The following is a 21,624-nucleotide window of genomic DNA, read 5'->3' on the forward strand; positions in this document are numbered from 1 at the left end:
ATACCCAAATTTGTGGTCTCATCTAAAACTATTGTAAAGTATCTAAACAAAAGAATAATAAGTGTTTATTACATTTCAACAGAAGTGTAGATAGAACATGTTAAAAAAGAAAGTAAGCAGCTATTAACAGTAAATGAACAAGTTGATTAATAATTCATTTTCTACCGCTTGTCCCTCATTCTTTTGACAAAATAATAGAATGATAAATGTCACAATATGTTACTGCATATGTCAGCAGACAAATTAGGAGTCTTTGTTTACTTACTAATAAAAGAAAAGTTGTCTCGTATGTTTAATATTTTATTTAAGGACAAAATTGCAATAAGAAACAAGATTAATGTATCTTGAGATATTTTTGTTAAAATAAAGCCTATTAGGCAATTTTTGTGGTCCCCTTTATTTAGAAAAGTATCAAAATACATTTTGGTACTGGTACCAAAATATTGGTATCGGGACAACCCTAGTGGAAGGTGCATCTAATAACATGAAGTCCTGGGAAGTCACGTGACACACAACATTGACAGACAGCATGGCCATTCATCCATCTTCTGCTTATATCAGGTTTGGCAGCCTAAGCTTTGAAGCTTGAAGCTCCATTACGAAATTCATGTTTTTCTCAATATGCGCTAATGTCAAACAAGTATGCTAACGGTTAAGATGTGCTATTGCGCTTGAGATGTATCAAGACAGATGTCGACGTGGAAATGTGCGCTGCCTCACGCCAACTCCAGAGCTGCCATCCGCACATTTCTATAAGCTGTGGATTCTTTGGCGACACACAAGAGGCTGTCGTTCAGGCTCTCCTAATATCGAATTCATATATTGTGAAAGGGATTGAAGCCAGGGTGCAAAATTCACGTTACCCCCAATGCGTGTAATGATTCATAGTCCTATACAGTACCGGTCAAAAGTTTGGATACACCTTCTCATTCACAACACAACTGATGGTCCCAACCCCATTGATAAAGCAGGAAATTCCACTAATCAACCCTAATAAGGCACACCTGCAAAGTAAAAACCATTTCGGTTGACTACCACTTGAAGCTCATCCAAAGAATGCCAAGAGTGTGCAAAGCAGTAATCATAGCAAAGGGTGGCTATTTTGAAGAAACTAGAATATAAAACATGTTTTCAGTTACTTCACATTTTTTTGTTAAGTACATAACTCCACATGTGTTCATTCATAGTTTTGATGCCTTCAGTGACAATCTACAATGTAAATAGTCATGAAAATAAAGAACACGCATTGAATGAGAAGGTGTCCAAACTTTTGGCCTGCAATGTATATATGTGGGGGGAAAAAAGAGTAGTGACAAATCTAGTGAAATGGCTTTTCGGGGGACATGCACGTGAAATCACTGCCACCACCATTTGAAAAAAAAGTGACAGCATAAAGTTAATTCGCATTTCCAAACCTTTTTTTTTTTATTGTTGTTATTTAGTCCCTTTTTGCAAATGTTTATTATGCAAATTCAATGATCATACGTTTTATAATATTTGTTGAAGAATTACCTACTGGTATTTTGCAGGTTATTTAGCGTCATTTTCAGCAGCTTGTATGACAGAGTATGAAGTACAAAGTAGTTTTATGGGTTTTTAGCATTTCATTCCCTTTCTGTACCAAAAAGCAACCAAACCGTTACCTCAAAACTGATGGCATATCGTTTTAATCCAATGTAAGAATAAAATTGAACTATATTATACAATAAATAGGTAAAACAACTGTGGCATGTGACTGCTAGATGTTTAGCTGAACCCTTTTTGGTCCCCTTTTGTACAGTTTTTAAAAAATGGGGTGGAAGGGTGTATGTACCTGTCATTTCACAGCTGAAAGAATAAAGTAATTGCCCAAAAGCTTAATTTCATCATAAAACTGTGCCTAAAATATATTATCTTGGTCCCCTGCCTGTCACTTTATCTTAAAAGGCTTTTTAATCATTAAACTAGACAAGCCAGTTCATTATACATAGCACACAACTGACATGTCATAAGTGGGTAATGTTGATGTGACCTTATAGATACAGAAAAACATCAGTTAAAAGATTTTTCAACAGTTAGAAGATTTTTCATTCAAATTTAAGGCTCACTGATGTTTGACCAAAAATAGATTGTTTACTATATTTTTGTTTTGTTCCAACATGAACAGTGTAAGGAAAATCCAAGATGAGTGGCTGCTGCTCTCTGGTGGTACTTTTGGGATGGTGTACTGTATTATTATCTGTATTATTATTATTATTATCTGTAATTTCTGTATGATCCGTATTAGCCATATTTTACCATATTTTTGTTCCAACATGAACAGTGTGAGGAAAATCCAAGATAAGTGGCTGCTGTCCTCTGGTGGTACTTTTGGAGTGGTGTACTGTATTAGTATCTGTATTATTATTATTATTATTATTATCTGTATTATTATCTGTTTTTTCCATATTTTACCATATTTTTGTTTTATGTCCAACATGAACAGTGCTGGCGGGGAAAATCCAAGATGAGTGGCTGCTGTCCTGTGGTGGTACTTTTGGGGTGGTGTACTGTATTATTATCTGTATTATTATTATCTGTAATTTTTGTATTATCTGTATTAGCCATATTTTACCATATTTTTGTTCCAACATGAACAGTGTGAGGAAAATCCAAGATGAGTGGCTGCTGTCCTTTGGTGGTACTTTTGGAGTGGTGTACTTTATTATTATTAGCATTATTATTATCTGTATAAATATCTGTTTTTTCCATATTTTACCATATTTTTGTTTTGTTCCAACATGAACAGTGTGAGGAAAATCCAAGATGAGTGGCTGCTGCTCTCTGGTGGTACTTTTAGGGTGGTGTACTGTATTATTATCTGTATTATTATTATTATCTGTAATTTCTGTATGATCCGTATTAGCCATATTTTACCATATTTTTGTTCCAACATGAACAGTGTGAGGAAAATCCAAGATAAGTGGCTGCTGTCCTCTGGTGGTACTTTTGGAGTGGTGTACTGTATTAGTATCTGTATTATTATTATTATTATTATTATCTGTATTATTATCTGTTTTTTCCATATTTTACCATATTTTTGTTTTATGTCCAACATGAACAGTGCTGGCGGGGAAAATCCAAGATGAGTGGCTGCTGTCCTGTGGTGGTACTTTTGGGGTGGTGTACTGTATTATTATCTGTATTATTATTATCTGTAATTTTTGTATTATCTGTATTAGCCATATTTTACCATATTTTTGTTCCAACATGAACAGTGTGAGGAAAATCCAAGATGAGTGGCTGCTGTCCTTTGGTGGTACTTTTGGAGTGGTGTACTGTATTATTATCTGCATTATTATTATCTGTATTAATATCTGTCTCATCCATATTTTACCATATTTTTGTTTTGTTCCAACATGAACAGTGTGAGGAAAATCCAAGATGAGTGGCTGCTGCTCTCTGGTGGTACTTTTAGGGTGGTGTACTGTATTATTATCTGTATTATTATTATTATCTGTAATTTCTGTATGATCTGTATTAGCCTTATTTTACCATATTTTTGTTCCAACATGAACAGTGTGAGGAAAATCCAAGATAAGTGGCTGCTGGCCTCTAGTGGTACTTTTAGAGTGGTGTACTGTATTAGTATCTGTATTATTATTATCTGTATTATTATCTGTTTTTTCCATATGTTACCATATTTTTGTTTTATTTCCAACATGAACAGTGCTGGCGGGGAAAATCCAAGTTGAGTGGCTGCTGTCCTCTGGTGGTACTTTTGGGGTAGTGTACTGTATTATTATCTGTATTATTATTATTAGTATCTGTAATTTTTGTATTATCTGTATTAGCCATATTTTACCATATTTTTGTTCCAACATGAACAATGTGAGGAAAATCCAAGATGAGTGGCTGCTGCCCTCTGGTGGTACTTTTGGAGTGGTGTACTGTATTATTATCTGCATTATTATTATCTGTATTAATATCTGTCTCATCCATATTTTACCATATTTTTGTTTTGTTCCAACATGAACAGTGCTGGCGGGGAAAATCCAAGATGAGTGGCTACTGTCCTGTGGAGGTACTTTTGGGGTGGTGTACTGTATTATTATCCGCATTATTATTATCTGTATTAATATCTGTCTCATCCATATTTTACCATATTTTTGTTTTGTTCCAACATGAACAGTGCTGGCGGGGAAAATCCAAGTTGAGTGGCTGCTGTCCTCTAGTGGTACTTTTGGGGTAGTGTACTGTATTATTATCTGTATTATTATTATTAGTATCTGTAATTTTTGTATTATCTGTACTAGCCATATTTTACCATATTTTTGTTCCAACATGAACAATGTGAGGAAAATCCAAGATGAGTGGCTGCTGCCCTCTGGTGGTACTTTTGGGGTGGTGTACTGTATTGTTATCTGTATTAGTATTGGTATTATTATTATCTGTGTTATCTGTATTAATATCTGTATTATCCATATTTTTGTTTTGTTCCAACATGAACAATGCTGGCGGGGAAAATCCAAGATTAGTGGCTGCTGCCCTCTGGTGGTCCTTTTGGGGTGGGTTCTGTATTATTATCTGTATTATTATTATTATTATATGTATTATTATCTGTATTATCCGTCTTATTTTCTGTATTATCCATATTTTACCATATTTTTGCTTTGTTCCAACATGAACAGTGCTGGCTGGGAAAATCCAAGATGAGTGGCTGCTGCCCTCTGGTGGTACTTTTGGGGTGGTGTACTGTATTATATGCCTGACGTCATGGCCATGTGATCGTCGTACGTCCAAGCAATTGTTATTAACCTATGTCATAGACAAGCTCATCACAGCATGACAAGTTGTGATGTAGTAAGTACATACCCTGTCTCAGACCTCCATCATTTCCAATTCACTTTTGCCACACATTTCAGTGGTGATCATCGTCTGTTTTTATGTCAAAGTCTGATACAGTGGTTTTATAAATGACTTTGGGTGAAAAATCAAAAGAAAGGGCCTCCTCAAATAAGAATGCATTAATTTGAGAGGGGAAAACAATGTAATGTAAGACAGAGCAGCACGTGTCTTTAATTACTCCAGAAAACAAATCAGCGCTTCACAGGACTGGTGAGGCTCACTGGGTTGTGCCCTCAAGCACAGCGTGGCAATGAAAAAAAAAGTGGGATGTAATTTCATCTTTCACCTGGGACATAAAGTGAGGGTAGGTAATAAAGAAAATGTCCACTTGTGGAACAAATAACCTGGGAATTTTAATGAGCAGAGTCGTATTTTACCATCTAAGGGCGCTAAGACCACCATCAGACTGTCGCACAAAGTAGCTTGCAATTAGCGCATTAACTAAACAATACACTGACTGAACAGTGACAGTTTAGACTTAAAACATTTTGTCGTTGAAATAAAAGTGCAAATGCATCATACTGTAATTAATTACTAGTCACTCATGGAGAGTGCTTGAGCCAGGGTCTATGTACAGTATAGGTTAAAAGCTTGGACACACCTTCTCCTCATTCAATGCGTTTTCTTTATTTTCATGACTATTTACATGGTCGATTGTCACTGAAGACATCAAAACTATGAATGAACACATGAGGAGTTATGTATTTAACAAAAAAATGTGAAACAACCGAAAACATGTTTTGTATTCTAGTTTCTTCAAAATAGCCACCCCTTGCTCTGATTACTGTTCTGCACACTCTTGGCATTCTCTCGATGAGCTTCAAGCAAACCTGTGAAGTGAAAACCACTTCAGGTGACTACCTCTTGAAGCTCATCGAGAAAATGCCGGGAGTGTGCGAAAAACCAATTGGAGCAAAGCGTGGCTATTTGAAGAAACTAGAATATAAAACATGTTTTTAGTTATTTCACCTTTTTTTGTTAAGTACATAACTCCACGTGTTCATTTATAGTCTAGATCAGTGGTCCCCAACCACTGGGCCGCGGCCCGATTGGTACCAGGCCGCAGAATAATTTTTTTTTCATTTTTATTTAAAAAAAAAATATATATATATATTAGGGACGGCGTGGCGCAGTGGGAAAGTGGCCGTGCGCAACCCGAGGGTCACTGGTTCAAATCCCACCTAGAACCAACCTCGTCACGTCCGTTGTGTCCTGAGCAAGACACTTCACCCTTGCTCCTGTTGAGTGCTGGTTGGCGCCTTGCATGGCAGCTCCCTCCATCAGTGTGTGAATGTGTGTGTGAATGGGTAAATGTGGAAGTAGTGTCAAAGCGCTTTGAGTACCTTGAAGGTAGAAAAGCGCTATACAAGTACAACCCATTTATCATTTATATATTTTTTTTATTTTTATAAAATCAACATAAAAAACACAATATACACATACAATTAGTGCACCAACCACAAAAACCTCCCTTTTTCATGACAAAAACATCCCTTTTTCATGACAAAGAAAAAAAAAAAAAAAAGGATCCCTCCCACCCCCGGGCCGCCGGTACAAATTATTAAGCGTTGACCGGTCCGTGGATACAAAAAGGTTGGGGACCACTGGTTTAGATGCCTTCAGTGACAATCTACAATGTTTTAGACAAAAACATGTTTGGAAAGTATAATATACTGTAATATTTGTTGCAATATTGGATACTATCAAAGTTGTAAAGGTATGCAATTTCAAGCAGTGCATATATTTTTTCTGTCAAAATTAAAACATTGTATTATTCTGAGTGAGAAAATATTTAGTACTTTATTGACACAGGTGTTTGCGGGCCAGATAAAATGATTTTGGAATCACTATGGACTGGACTTTCACAATATCATGTTAGACCTGCTCAACATCCATTGATTTCGCTCTCCCCGGGCGGATGGGGGGGGATATGACACCTGTGCTGTATGGGGTGTACAGTATATGATTGAGACTTTTCATCTAATTGTATTAATTTTTTATGATTTTAATTGAAACTTTAGTTTCCACACTAGGGGAATATAAAGAATATTATGGCAAATACATTATATTTATAGCTTGACCCTTATATCCAATCATTATTTTCTACATTCTTACTTAAAAAAAGATTGTTCAAATAACGTGATTTTTTTTATTGGTCAATTAGTATTTTGTAGGCGGAACTCACACGTAAAAAGTGGCATTAAAATTATATCCTGAAAATTTTGGGCCATTTTCATTATTTTAGAATGAAAGTTGTTCAAAATTGTATTTATTGTTTTCCCACCCCTCAGAGTGAGAGGTGGATCAACATGACAGAAATAGAAAAAACTCGGTGCTGTGAAATTATTACTTTTGAAAATCAGACCAGTAACACTTTTGAATTTGGATTTAACATGATTATTAAAACTTTTGAATGTGGATTAATCATATTTATTCACAGGTTATTGTTTAAAACATTTTAATTCATTGAAAAAAGACCCTGGTTATTCGGACACAAATGCAATTATTTTGTCAGAATGTCATCCAAGCACACCTTTTAAATGTTTTACCTAAATACTCGTCATTTATTTGTTCAAACCAAATCATCGAAATTCCAGTCAGGTGGTATTTTGTGAAATTTGCCAGCAATCACAGCACTCAGTCTTGCTATATTGCATGCATTGACCTAATCACTGACTGTAATAAAACTCAGGCCGTCTGTCAGGTAACCATCCTTGTTTAAGGTAAAGAACAGTTACAGTCAAAATTAACTGTATGACTGCTCTGCACGCATACAACAGCTTCACGATGATAGCGCTATGTGTCACATCCAGTTTAAGGACTATAACAAAATGAAAAATCGTCTTACACTAAGATCATGCTTTGTCAAAGATATTTTGTCATGTAATCTGTGATATTTTTACTTAAATAAATGTTTTCTAGCATAAAGTGTATATTCTTTTATAACCTGGTCTGATTGATAATTCTCAATTAAAGAATGATCAACAGGCTGAATTTTACATGTTATTAATAAATAGAGACAGTTTAGTCATTGCCATGCATTAATATGAATACCATTACATTTTCACAACATGTAATGTACATAATATCATAAGCATAAGCATTACATTACCAAACATCTTTGACAATCAAACCATGATTGTAACGATCCACATTTTGTGATGTTAATGCATGAAACTAGTATCTAAGAATGGAAGTGTACCTCCTTTTCTAAATTCAAGTGCTCCTACAGCAGGAATAAAAATTCTGTGTTCCTGTAAAATATCAAATCTGGCAAGACATCAACGCACTGCAGGGATTTTTTTTTATGTCATTAAAAACATGTTTTAATGACATAAAAAAAAACAACACAACACAAATATAATTTTTGTGTTGAGCTGTTTAGAAAAGCATAATGTTTAAAAAATAGATAAAAAATTGCATTAAAGCAAGCAGTTATGTTAATTAAAAACTTGAAAATGATCTGTTTCTGGTACACTTATTGATGTTGGCAAAAATGTATGTCATGCGAATAGTCATAACTAATTTTGAGTTAACTGAACAACTGCAATGAATCCCAATTAAGTATTTTATGGTTTAACAGCCCTAATGCAGTACATGATGAAAGCGATATTTTTTGTGATTAATCACATAAGTAACTCGATATTTTTGAGAGCCCTAATAAAACATATTTAATATGCTTATTTTTGTTGTGTTTAAGTTAAAATGTAATGTTTTTAGTACCTACTTCCTAAATTAAATGAATAAACAAAAACAAAAACAACAAGGGCACAGGAGCCTCCACCTATACCCCTTTTCACGGAAAACTACCCCAGTTTGCCCTTCTTTCTCGTCGCCCTCCTGTTTAAAGGTTTTCCTGTATTTTAACTTCAGAGCCACAGCAATCTGTGAGGACAATAGGTATTCCCACCCCCGCCGGAATTTTTTTTCTTGCCTGGTGTGGGGACTGGGGAATTTCCATTACATGTATTTGCCGGAAAATGTACCTTGTTTCTTCAAATGCGATTGTTGACACGTACTGGAGGCTTTTTATGATCGACAAGAGGATATTTTCCCTTATTTTCTGGGAAATGTACCCTTATTTTCCATGCAAATGTTGACAGGTACAGCTGAAAACCCTTATGTATAGCTACATGTATAATATTGACAAAATGTAGATGCATCATTTTGCACACGTAACCATTTGGGCAAAAATACAGTAAAATATGATAAAATAGCAGGATCAATTAATATTTGTATTACAATTTGTAAGTGTACTCCAGCACTTTCAGGTGTAATTTCTAGCTACAACATATGCATACTGTAAAAATAAAAATGCTCTTTAACTCAAATTGCAATAAGTAATTCTGGGACAAACTACTGACCTCTGTGTGAGGCGCTTTTTAAACGTGTGGGAGTCCTCATTGTCATTGTGTCCAAAAGGGGGAGCTGTATACCAACATATTGTCTGCAAAAAAACGCCATAAAAGAAGAAGGTCAGTTTAAATTAGCTGGGAAACATGCAGGGATATGAATTACAAATGTGAAAGGGGAGATCAACAGTGTAATTAACCTTCGTCAGCATGTTAAAGGGGGTGGTTTTCATAGCAACATAAAGAGGTCAGCTCATCTGGAACTACAAAAAACACGGGATGAACAAAGACACACCACAAAAATTTCTGCTGAAGTGTCATGTAAGGATTCTAGGTCAGTACAATTTGAGCTCGGAGACTCCAAAAAATCCACACGGGAAGGTCGTCCAATTTCCTACCTAATTACTGAAAGGCCATTTTAATCCTATACATTGCGGAGGCTGTCCTTGGTATGCTGGCATACCTTTAGGTCAGCAGCTTCAGAAAAAATATGAAAAACATTATTAGAACCTGCTAAATTTCAACATTCTTAGTTCCTATATGGTTTTTAGAATAAGTGGGGTCTGTGGTTAGCAGGAAATTCACAAAGTATGCCCCAAAAAAGCGTATTTTAGGGAAACTGGAGACCCTAGACGTAATATATTCTGGGGTGCCAAACCACTTGCTCTAGTTTCTATTTAATATATAACATACAAACTGAGCATTTTAGTGAAATGAAGGCAGATGTTCTGCCTCATAGTCAGGCTTTTAAGGTTTGACATGCATTCTAGGCTAATTGGAGACTAAACATTGTCCGTAGGTGGGAATATCATTCCTAATAGTGCTAGTTGGAACCAAAAGTCAGCTAGGATAGGTCCCTAGCCGCCCTGATAGGGCGATAATCGTTGCAGAAAATGGATGGCTTTTGTGCAGGTGTCGATAATGTTGGGGGTGATAGCAATCGGGGCCTTTATCGTGGTCACCAGAGCATTAGTCAAAGGGGACTTTTGATTATATAACTTGTATTAATAACCATAAATACTAGTTGGGAGTTGGTGCAAAACTGCACTAAATAAATGGATGCCTTTTGTCCAGGTGTCGCTAATGTTGGAGGTGATAGCAATCAGGCCGTCATTGTGGTCACCAGAGCATTTGTCAAAGGGGACTTTTGATTATATAACTTGTATTAATAACCATAAAGAATAGTTGGGAGTCACTGCAAGAAACGACGATGCTGCAAAACTGCACTAAATATGTGCATGTCTTGGATAGTTAGCATGTGTGCTCTCTCCCACATGCAACATATAAGTTCCACATGATCTGCTCACATGAAAACCACCAAGTGGGGGCGGGGGGTGTCATGGTGAAATTACATAACCTCTCCCATTCAAACCAGTACAAGTGCAGTTACCGGGTTCGACCACTTGGTGGCGTCTTAAACCCAGAAGTCTTGCCGAGCGGTTCTGTCCCCGTCGAGGTGGATATTGGGTTTCCCGTCCAGCACCTTTACATCGCCGTTTTCTTCAAAGACGAGACAAAAAAAAAGCGGTCGATTCATCTTATTTGGGAGTGTGTTAGTGTGAGAAGGGGACAAGAGGGAGTCTGCGTGAGAGGAAGAGGAAGAGGAACACGGTGCTACCACGAGGCAAAACCGTTCCAAAACTGGGCGGGACTTTGGTGGATATTGACCAATGAGCGACCTGCCTGAGCTGTCACTCACAGCAGCCTTAGCGCTTTGGACCAATCAGAAACGGCCAGATCTAAAACACTTCCTTATAAATGAGGTGGTTCTTGGCGCTTCAGTACCGGAGAATGTTAGAGGTACTAACGGTTCATCACAAGACGGCATATTGGACCCGACAGTCCTTTAGTTTTTATTTCAATTTTCCCGTCTCGCCAGGTAATATATCCACTTTATTTTCCATTTTTGGTCATTTTTCTCGACATGTTCATTTTTCAAACTACGGCACCAGTATTGTAATTTTTAAACTTTCGTACGAACATTTTTTCTAAATTTTGTATTTTATTCTGCATCATGGTTTATTCCATTCCAGTGTTCGGGATTAGTAACGTTTTTGAGACTGGTTATCAAGTTGGATGACGTCGAGGAAGCTAATGCAGTATGGATGACGTAATATTTCTTCACTCGTGTAGTAACCATGGTTACAGCTAGATTCAGTCAACAGGATGTAAATAGGACTTTTTTGTTGTTTTTGTAGCCGATCTTCAACCATTTAGGCGCGAGCCTCGATAAAATACAAATAGCCATTATATTATGAATGAGGCGTTCATAAATCATAAAATGTACCAGACAATGATTCGATTTATCCATTAATTGACACATTTTAATCATTTCCAGTGTCCTTACGAGCTGATAATGTCTTGTTTTTCTGGAAAACGGGAACAATGGTGGCTTTTTTTGTTTTTTTGCGCCCCCTAGAGGCACTTATTCTCACCTACTATCCTCATCTTGTGCACAGGTGTGTTATAGTAGGAAATAAAAGATGGCCGTGTCCTCAAGCGCAAGCTTGAGCAAAGTCATCAAGCAGCAGTACTTGGAGCTCCCCCAGGGAGATAAAGTCCAGGCCATGTACATCTGGGTTGACGGAACTGGCGAGGGGCTGCGGTGTAAAACCAGGACCTTGGATTTTAATCCCAAAAGCGTTGAAGGTAAGTCGGAAAATAATCGGAGATTGTCTGTCAATTTGATACAATAACATCTGTGTGATTTAGAACTACCTGAATGGAACTTTGACGGGTCCAGCACTTACCAAGCTGAAGGCTCCAACAGCGACATGTATCTCATCCCTGCTGCCATGTTCCGCGACCCCTTCCGCAAAGATCCGAACAAGCTGGTCCTCTGTGAAGTGCTCAAGTACAACCGCATGCCTGCAGGTATGACGACGATCCACAGAAATTGCTTGTTTTATCTTTTGAAGCAACTTTTTTCACAATAGTTTAAGTGTAGTTCCCTCAAAAGTTCCAAAATAGTACAAATGTTTAATTTAACCAATTAATGTCATTTATTTAGGAAGATATCAATGTTTTACCAATCTGAAGTAAACACATTCCAAACTAGACTGATGATTATGATGCGGCTTGCAATGCACATATATGTGCATACAATTATTTCACTTGATGTGAAAAGTTTAAATCTTTTTGATACATTATTTTTATATATATATATATATATATAACAGACACATTGGATCAGATAAGTTTTAACATCTGTTATGCATAAAATATATCAAAAGATTAAAACTTTTCATATATATAAAAAACGTATTTTTCGGAGTATAAGTCACACCTGCCGAAAATGCATAATAAAGAAGGGAAAAAACATATAAAATCGCACTGGAGTATAAGTCGCATTTTTGGGGGAAATAAATATACTTCATAAAACCCAACACCAAGAATAGACATTTGAAAGGCAATTTGAAATAAAGAATAGTGAACAGGCTGAATTAGTGTACGCTATAGGACGCACAAATAACCAACTGAGAACGTGCCTGGTATGTTAACGTAACATATTATGGTAAGAGTCATTCAAATAACTATAACCTATAGAACATACTATATGTTTGCCAAACAATCTGTCACTCCTAATCGCTGAATCCCATTTAATCTTATTGTGTTAATAATTTCACACATAAGTCGCTCCTGAGTATAAGTCCCAGCCCTGGCCAAACTATGGAGAAAAAAACTGCGACTTATAGTCCGAAAAAAAAATACTATATATATATATATATATATATATATATATATATATATATATATATATATATATATATATATATATACATACATACCTGAAGAAAACATTTTAGCCTTGTGTTGTTGGTAAAGTACATGAAAATTCTATTTCATTTGTGGTTGTTGCTTAAATTTCATTTTACAACATAATGGCCCTGTGCCACACTTTGGAAGTGAGATCTACACAATACGGGGCCAGCTGACCTCACAGTGACCTCTTCCCGGCCTAAAGCAGATGGTCAGACAGATGTCACGTCTCTGGCCTGCATGTGTGAACAAGTAGGGCCTTGATGTTTGTTTTAGAGTAGCATGCTCCTCATTAGGAGGGTGGATGCTCAGACAATCGCGCCAACCGCACACCTTCACACGCACACTGCTGCAGGCCTCCAGAGGGAAAACTGAGACGTTTGTGCACAGTATTAATGCTGTGTTGCTCACGTGGAGGAGAAATAAGCGTGACTGATTTGCAACAGAAGTCCTTATTGTCAGTGTAACATGCTTGACTTGTTTTTGTGCAGAAACCAACCTCCGAATCACTTGCAGTAAGGTGATGAAAATGGTAGAGGACCAAGTTCCCTGGTTTGGAATGGAGCAGGAGTATACCATCCTGGGCACGGATGGGCACCCCTTTGGCTGGCCCTCTAATGGATTCCCGGGGCCTCAAGGTGAGACCCTAGCTAGTTATATATGAATGTAACAAAAATATGATGTGTAATTTGATTCTTCTAAGGCCCATACTACTGTGGCGTGGGAGCAGACAAAGCCTATGGAAGAGATATCGTGGAAGCCCATTATAGAGCTTGCCTTTATGCTGGGGTTCAGATTTGTGGCACTAATGCAGAAGTGATGCCTGCTCAGGTAAGAATAGTTGTCTTCACACTGCGAGTTCATGTTTTGAGTTAATCTTGGTGGTCCGCTTGCAGTGGGAGTTCCAGGTTGGCCCATGCGAAGGGATCAACATGGGCGATCACCTGTGGGTGGCGCGCTTCATCCTGCACCGTGTCTGCGAAGACTTTGGCGTCATCGCCTCCTTTGACCCCAAGCCCATCCCTGGCAACTGGAACGGTGCCGGCTGCCACACAAACTTTAGCACCAAGGAGATGAGAGAAGAAGGTGGACTAAAGTGAGTTGAAAGAAATAAAGGATCTATTACTCTATAGGATATAACTGCATAGCAGGGGAGACATTCAAATAGGTTTATTTTCACCTGTACCAAAAAAGGAGTAGTAATATGTAGTTAATTCAACCCATATTAGCAGTTTATAATATAAAAGGTGTACAGTACAGTAACTGACCTATATTTAGAATTCTAGTTGTACTACACCAGGAAACTGGGGGGGGAGCCTTTGGAATGTTACGCTGTTATGCTCATTATGATTAAATACTATAATCTGTTTGTATTGGATTATATCATGTGTTGCTATTTAACAAATAGTTTACAAGGCATTCTGTGTGAAAATAAGCTACTGTAAAAGGATTTGAGTGCATGAGAAAGTGAAAACCTATCTACTTGAGCAACTTGCACAACACAGAACCAACAAAGCCAAATGCAAACTACTTAGGAAATAATACAACTGATGTTTTTATTATAAACTGTACAGTCCATCGATTTTTTTTTTTTAACCGCTAGTCCCTCTCGAGATTAATCCCGTTTATTGCTTTTAATTGTTTCCGGACATGACTACGATTTAATTTCCGCAAAGTAGGAATCATTACCGTATTTTTCGGACTATAAGTCGCTCCGGAAGATACGTTGCACCAGCCGAAAATGCACAATAAAGAAGGAAAAAATTATATATACGTCGCAGTGGAGTATAAGTCACATTTTTGGGGGGAAATTTATTTGATAAAACCCAACACCAAATACAGACATTTGAAAGGAAATTTAAAATAAATAAAGAATAGTGAACAACAGGCTGAATAAGTATACGCCTTATGACGCACAAATAACCAACTGAGAAGGTTCCTGGTATGTTAACGCAACACATCATGGCAAGAGTCATTCAAATAACTATAACACATACGTTTACCAAACAATCTGTTAGTCCGGATCGCTAAAGCCGATGAATTCTTCTTTCTCGGTGTCGCCTCTGGTATGCGCCCCGCTAGCGTCCTTTCTTTCTGTTGTTCGATTGCTGTTCTCTGCAGCATATTTCACTACGTCTAGCTTGTAATCTTCAGTATATGATTTCCTTTTCGGTGCCATTTTAGTTCAGTCCTTTTCAGTTTTCATAAGTTTCCGCCAATTTTGATGTGATCCAATTTAATAGCTCCGGCAGTAACATTTAGCAGTTAGCATATCATGACCCACATTGCACTTCTGCCATGACCCGCCCCCGCCAAATTCTTATTGGTTGGCGTGTGAGTGATGATTGCGGACGTTTTCTTCGTCGCGAACGATATAAATATTTGATATTTTACGGTAATGTGTTAATTTCACACAAGTCGCACCCACGGCCAAACTATGAAAAAAAAAAAAAAAAAACGTCGACCTATAGTCCGAAAAATACGGTATTTCATTTTTATTTATTTTTTTCCAGATTTGCTTTTCATATTCATTTTTCAACAATATGAGAGCCCTTTTTAGACATGAAATAACATACTTTAGTCTCCTTTACACTCTTAATCCATTATAGCAGTGGTTCTCAACCTTTTTTCAGTGATGTACCCTGTGTGAAAAATGTTTTAATTAAAGTACCCCCTAATCCGAGCAAAGCAATTTTGGTTGAAAAAAAAGATAAGGCAGTAAAATACAGCACTGTCATCAGTTTCTGATTTATTAAACTGTATAACAGTGCAAAATATTGCTCATTTGTAGTGGTCTTTCATGAGCTATTTGGAAAAAAAGATATAAAAATAACTAGAAACAAGTTGAAAAATAAACAAGTGATTCAATTATAATAAAGATTTCTACACATAGAAGTAATCATCAACTTAAAGTGCCCTCTTTGGGGATTGTAATAGAGATCCATCTGGATTCATGAACTTAATTCTAAACATTTTTTTTTCACAAAAAAAGTAATCTTTAACATCAATATTTATGGAACATGTCCACAAAAAGTCATGCTGTCAACACTGAATATTGCATTGCTGCATTTATTTTCACACTTTATGAACTTACATTCATATTTTGTTGAAGTATTATTCAATAAATATATTTAATAAATATTTTTTTAATTGTTTCAATTTTTAGAATATTTAAAAAAAATCTCATGTACCCCTTGGCATACCTTAAAGTACCCCCAGGGGTACATGTACCCCCATTGGAGAACCACTGCATTATAGTAATGCTGCCTGAAGCTGAGCCAATTAGTGGCCACAATATTAAACAGCATGGTCTGATTGGTTTGGCCAATACTATATTTTTAGTTAATTTAGCTGTTTGTTTGTTTGACAATGTCTAATTCAGGAGAAAAATGGTGTAGAATATGCTTTAAAAAAAGTGCAGTGTTTGTATCTCAACAAAGTAAAAATGTTCAATGCATGTAAAGTATATTTGCAAATCAATTACTAGCTTATTGTGACCAGCTGTGTTTGTACAAGTCGTCGTCACTGAACTCCTTTTCTGTCTTCCTCCCAGAGCCATTGAGGACTCCATTGAGAAGCTGGGCAGGAGGCACAGCTACCACATCCGTGCCTACGACCCCAAAGGTGGCCTGGACAACGCCCGCCGCCTCACGGGCCACCACGAAACCTCCAACATCAACGAGTTTTCAGCGGGCGTGGCCAACCGCGGCGCCAGCATCCGCATCCCCCGCAACGTGGGCCAGGAGAAGAAAGGCTACTTCGAGGACCGCCGCCCATCGGCCAACTGCGACCCGTACGGCGTCACTGAGGCGCTCATACGCACCTGTTTGCTGAGCGAGGAGGGCGAGGAGCCCGCGGATTACTGAAGACGCGAGTCGTGGATTGACGCGCCCCCCCACTCACCCCACTTAAATTGATCTTTTCTTTTAACTAGTACTGTATTTTATCCCTTCACTCCTCCCCTCCTCCCCATTGAGATGCGTTAACCTGCATTTTTAAATGGCTTCAAGTTGGCTGGTCGACTTAAAACGGTTAAGTCATGTATTTTTGTAGTTCCCCTCGGGTCATGGCAGGGTACCTTCCCCTCGTCTTTAGAAGGGATTGGCTTTTGTAACTGTTTTCGAGCCATGTCTGACACCCACCCCTCTTTGTCCCTTCCCCCCTTATTTGTTTCCTTCGGTGACTAAATGAACTAAAGCACATGGACAGTGAGGCATAGAGCTGCTAAGGCTAGGCAGCATGTACAACTTAATCGTTAGTTCATGTATCGCTAATTGACCATGTTGACCTGCCTTTTTCCAACCACCCCGGTTACTAACTCTTTGATTTTTATGATGAAGTGTATTTTTAAATGGCAACGTTTGTCTTCAGACACACTGGGTCAACCGTGTTGGTACGCTAAATGTAGATGTCTATGATGTTCAAATGTGGTGGATCTGTCCATAATGCCATTTGTAGATTTTCCTCAAGGAGTTTTATCCTTTTTGTTAATGCACCCAATTTGGTAACCTGTCATGTTTACTGGACCTGGGTTTTTTTTTCTCTTGATACATTTAAAACTTATTTTTATCACAACATTGCTGTGTTGTCTCTTGACTGGTAGACGTAATTGGTTAAAGATAGTAAAGTATTTTTTGAAAAACAAAGACAGCTCTCCCTTTGCGTCACACTTGGACCCGGATCAGCTGACTCAGCTCATTATGATATCCGTACACAACGCCTGCGTGACGGCTCAGCAGTGCACACATCCCAAACTTTTATTCTGTTTGTCAGGTTGGAAGTGTTAAGTCAACAAAAGGGGCTCTCTCTAGTTGTGCGCAAGCTGCTCAAACAGCAGCTTAAGTTTTTAAAAAGGCATCAAATGTTCCAAGTTTAAGTCTACTGACCAAATACAAAGCCTTACTTCATTCAACCTACGCTATTTTCAACCGCCAAACCTGAATGTTAAAAATGTAGGAGAGTTTTGCTTGAATAGACTTCAAGGGAATATTGCTGTTGACAGTAACAATGACCAACCCAGGCGACTATCACTTGTACCATTGCGGGGAACTGTAAATTGGGTTTTTGTGGCTAAATTCGGGCAAAGGCAGACTACAACTTGGTCATTAGTAATAAATGTAAACCAAAGTGCTCCTATTGCTATTCAAAGATCCTGTATGTAATCTTGACTCATCCTCACGTGTCTCATATCTACACAATTAAGACCTGTGTAACACAGGTGTCAAATACATACATTTGTGGAGACTATTAGGCTCTTGCCTTTCTATTTACTGGCCGGAAGTGACTGGCATTTTCTTGCTCTTGTTTACTCTTCGGGAGCTTGGCAAGAGCATACTAGTCACTTCCGGCTACTGGCACAAAACTACAGCTGATTGGACTGTGGCGGTCACGTGACTAGGAAGTGTGCAAAGAGTAAATCGAAAGGCAAGAGCCTAATAGTCTCCACAAATGTATGTATGTATTTGACACCTGCTACCACTGATGGGTTGCCCACCAGTTGGGGAATCTATAAGCCACTGCGGTTTTTAAGGACCTACTGCAAACAAAGCTATTTAAATATCCTCTACCGTTTTTAAGAATCTACTGTATTAACACGAGTCACAAGGCAATGATCCTTAATGACAGGTGTGCTATGCGGTTTTTAGGAATATTTTCCAAAAGCAAACTAGTCAAAGATCCCCAATACAACAGCCATATTCTACTATCAGTGATCTACTGCTATAAGGTAGTCAAAGATTCTCAATTTGACGGAAGCACGAAATTGTATTTTTGTGGCTAAATTCGGGCGGAAGGCAGACTAAAACTTGGTCATCTGTAATAAATGTAAACTGAAGCACTCCTAACACGAGTCAAAGATCTTCTATGTAATCTTCTAGTTAAGACCTGCTACCACTGTTGGGTTGACCACCAGTTGGGGAATCACTGCCCTATAAGACGGGCACTGTGCGGTTTTTAAAGACCTACTGCAAACAAAGCTATTTAAATATCCTCTACCGTTTTTAGGAATCCACCGTATTAACACGAGGCAGAAGGCAAAGATCCTTAATGACAGGTGTGCTTGGCTGTTTTTAGGAATATGTTCCAAAAACAAACAAGTCTAAGATCCCCAATATGACAGGCATATTCTACTAACAGGGATCTACTGCTATAAGGTAGTCAAAGATTCTCAATTTGATGGAAGCACTAAATTGTATTTTTGTGACTAAAACTTGGTCATCTGTAATAAATGTAAACCGAAGCACTCCTAATGCGAGTCAAAGATCCTCTATGTAATCTTGACTTATCCTCAAGCGTCTCATCTCTACCTAGACCTGCTACCACTGTTGGGTTGACCACCAGTTAGGGAATTACTGCCCTATATGACAAGTGCACTGTGTGGTTTATAAGGACCTACTACAAACATAGCTATTTAAAATATCCTCTGCTGTTTTTAGTATTTGACTGTATTAACCCCGGGTCAGAAGGCAAAAATCCTTAATGACAGGTGTGCTATGCTGTTTTTAGGAATATGATCCAAAAACATACCAGTCCAAGATCCTCAATATGAGAGGCATATTCTACTATCTGGGATCTACTATAAGGTAGTCACATATTCTCAATATGACAGAAGCATGGCTGTTTTTAGTAATCTAATTCCTGATCATGAGTAATTTGTATAAGATCCTTATTATGACAGGCACATTATACTGTTGTTAGTGACCTGCCAAAAACAAATCAAAAATCCTGTGTAGCAATGGGTTTGCTGCTGTTTTTTTTTTTAGAACTTACTGACCAAAAACAAGTCAAAGATCCTCTACGTGAGAGGAGCATTCTGCTGTTTTCAAGGACTTACTGACAATAAAACACGTCGAACATCCTCTTTGTGACACAAGTAATGTGCTGTTTTTAGGAATGTGCTCATGCAAAGGATAGCCAAAGATCCTCACATTACAGACACAAATCTGTCAAAAATCTATTTAAAGATCCTTTATAGTCCAGAAGCGCTTTGCTGTTTTTAGGAATCTACTGTATATACCCGATTCGGGTGTTAAATATCCCTAATATGATATATGTGCTGTGCTGTTTTTAGGAATACACTGCACAAAAATAGTGTAATATCCTCAATATGTCAGACACATTCTGCTGTTAGGGACCTGCCCCAAAAAATCCTCCGTAGCAATGGGTTTGCTGCTGTTATTTTTTAGAACTTACTGTCCAAAAACAAGTCAAAGATCCTCTACGCGAGAGGAGCACTCTGCTGTTTTCAAAGACCTACTGACAAAAAAAACAAACACGTCGAACATCCTCGTTGTGACACAAGTAATGTGCTGCAAAAAATAGCCAAAGATTCTCACATGACAGACATAAAGCCGTTTTAAGCACAAACTATCAAACATCTAGATAATGATAATTTTTACTCCAGGAGCGCTTTGCTGTTTTGAGAAATCTACTGTATACACACGATTCAGGTGTTAAATATCCCCAACAGGATAGATGTGCTATGCTATTTTTAGGACTATGCTGAAAAAAAAAAAGTCTAATATCCTCAATATGTCAAGCACATTCTGCTGTTAGAGACCTTCCCAAAAAATCCTCAATAGCAATGAGTTTGCTGCTGTTTTTTTTTTAGAACTTACTGACCAAAAACAAGTCAAAGATCTTCTATGTGAGAGGAGCAGTCTGCTGTTTTTAAGGACCCACTGACAAAAACACACGTCGAAAAAATCCTCTAAGTGACACAAGTACTGTGCTGTTTTTAGGAATGTGCTGCAAAAAATAGCCAAAGATTCTCACATGACAGACATAAAGCTGAGTCAGATGTAAATTATCCCTAATATGATAGATGTGCCAGGCTAGTTTTATGAATATGCGGCAATAAAAACTTGTCTAAGATCCTCAATATGACAAGCGCATTCCACCGTTATTTAGGAATCTGCTGCAAAAAAAGCCAGTCACAAGACCTTTATAATAGAGGAGCATGGCAGTTTTTAGGGCTTTACTGGCAATACCAAGACAGAAAACTTTATATAGCATGAGTATCTATGGTTTTTCAGGATTTACGGCATAAAACACAAGTTAAAGATCCTCTTTATGACAGAAGACCTCTGTTTGTTTGAACATGGAGGGCTTACTTGTTTTTAGCAATGTACCGCAAAAAAAAACTTGTTAAAGATCCTTATATGACCGGCCCACTGCTGTATTTAAGTACCTACTGCCGGACACAGAAGTCAAAGCTCCTCTGTGTGACAGGAGTGCTTTTTAGAAATCTACTGCAAACACGCGAATCAGAAGTCTAAGATCCTTATTAGGATAGGTGTGCTCTACTTTTTTAGGAATAGGCTGCAGAAAAGACCGTCAAAGATCTTTTTCATCTTTTTATGGACTTACTGCCAACAACGCAATTCCAAAACCATCCATATAGCAGGAGTCTTGGGCTGTTCTTAAGGACCTACTGACAAAAACACAAACCAAACAGGAGTACGCTGCCGTTTTTATGAATGAGTTGCAAAAAAACGAGTTAAAGATCCTCGTATGACAGACACCTTGCAGTTTTTTAGAACCTACTGTAAAAACGTTAGATTTCAAAGATTCTTACGATGATAGGTGTGTTCTGCTGTTTTTTTTTTCAGGAATACCAGCTTGTCTAAGACCCTCAATATGACAGGCA

At 37.7% G+C, this 21,624-nt stretch overlaps 1 protein-coding gene across 1 annotated transcript; it reads left to right on the top strand.

The window, feature by feature from the left end:
- The first annotated feature begins 10,930 nt into the window (after positions 1-10,930).
- Positions 10,931-17,552, top strand: LOC133568431 (glutamine synthetase). Its single transcript, XM_061920349.1, has 7 exons — positions 10,931-11,097; positions 11,678-11,867; positions 11,931-12,092; positions 13,469-13,615; positions 13,681-13,808; positions 13,874-14,073; positions 16,531-17,552. Exons 2-7 carry the CDS (start codon positions 11,702-11,704, stop codon positions 16,841-16,843), a joined length of 1,116 nt encoding a protein of 371 aa, XP_061776333.1. The 5' UTR covers positions 10,931-11,097; positions 11,678-11,701; the 3' UTR covers positions 16,844-17,552.
- Positions 17,553-21,624: the final 4,072 nt, after the last annotated feature.

Source organism: Nerophis ophidion, linkage group LG14 (genome assembly GCF_033978795.1).
Source record: "Nerophis ophidion isolate RoL-2023_Sa linkage group LG14, RoL_Noph_v1.0, whole genome shotgun sequence".
Taxonomy (NCBI): domain Eukaryota; kingdom Metazoa; phylum Chordata; class Actinopteri; order Syngnathiformes; family Syngnathidae; genus Nerophis; species Nerophis ophidion.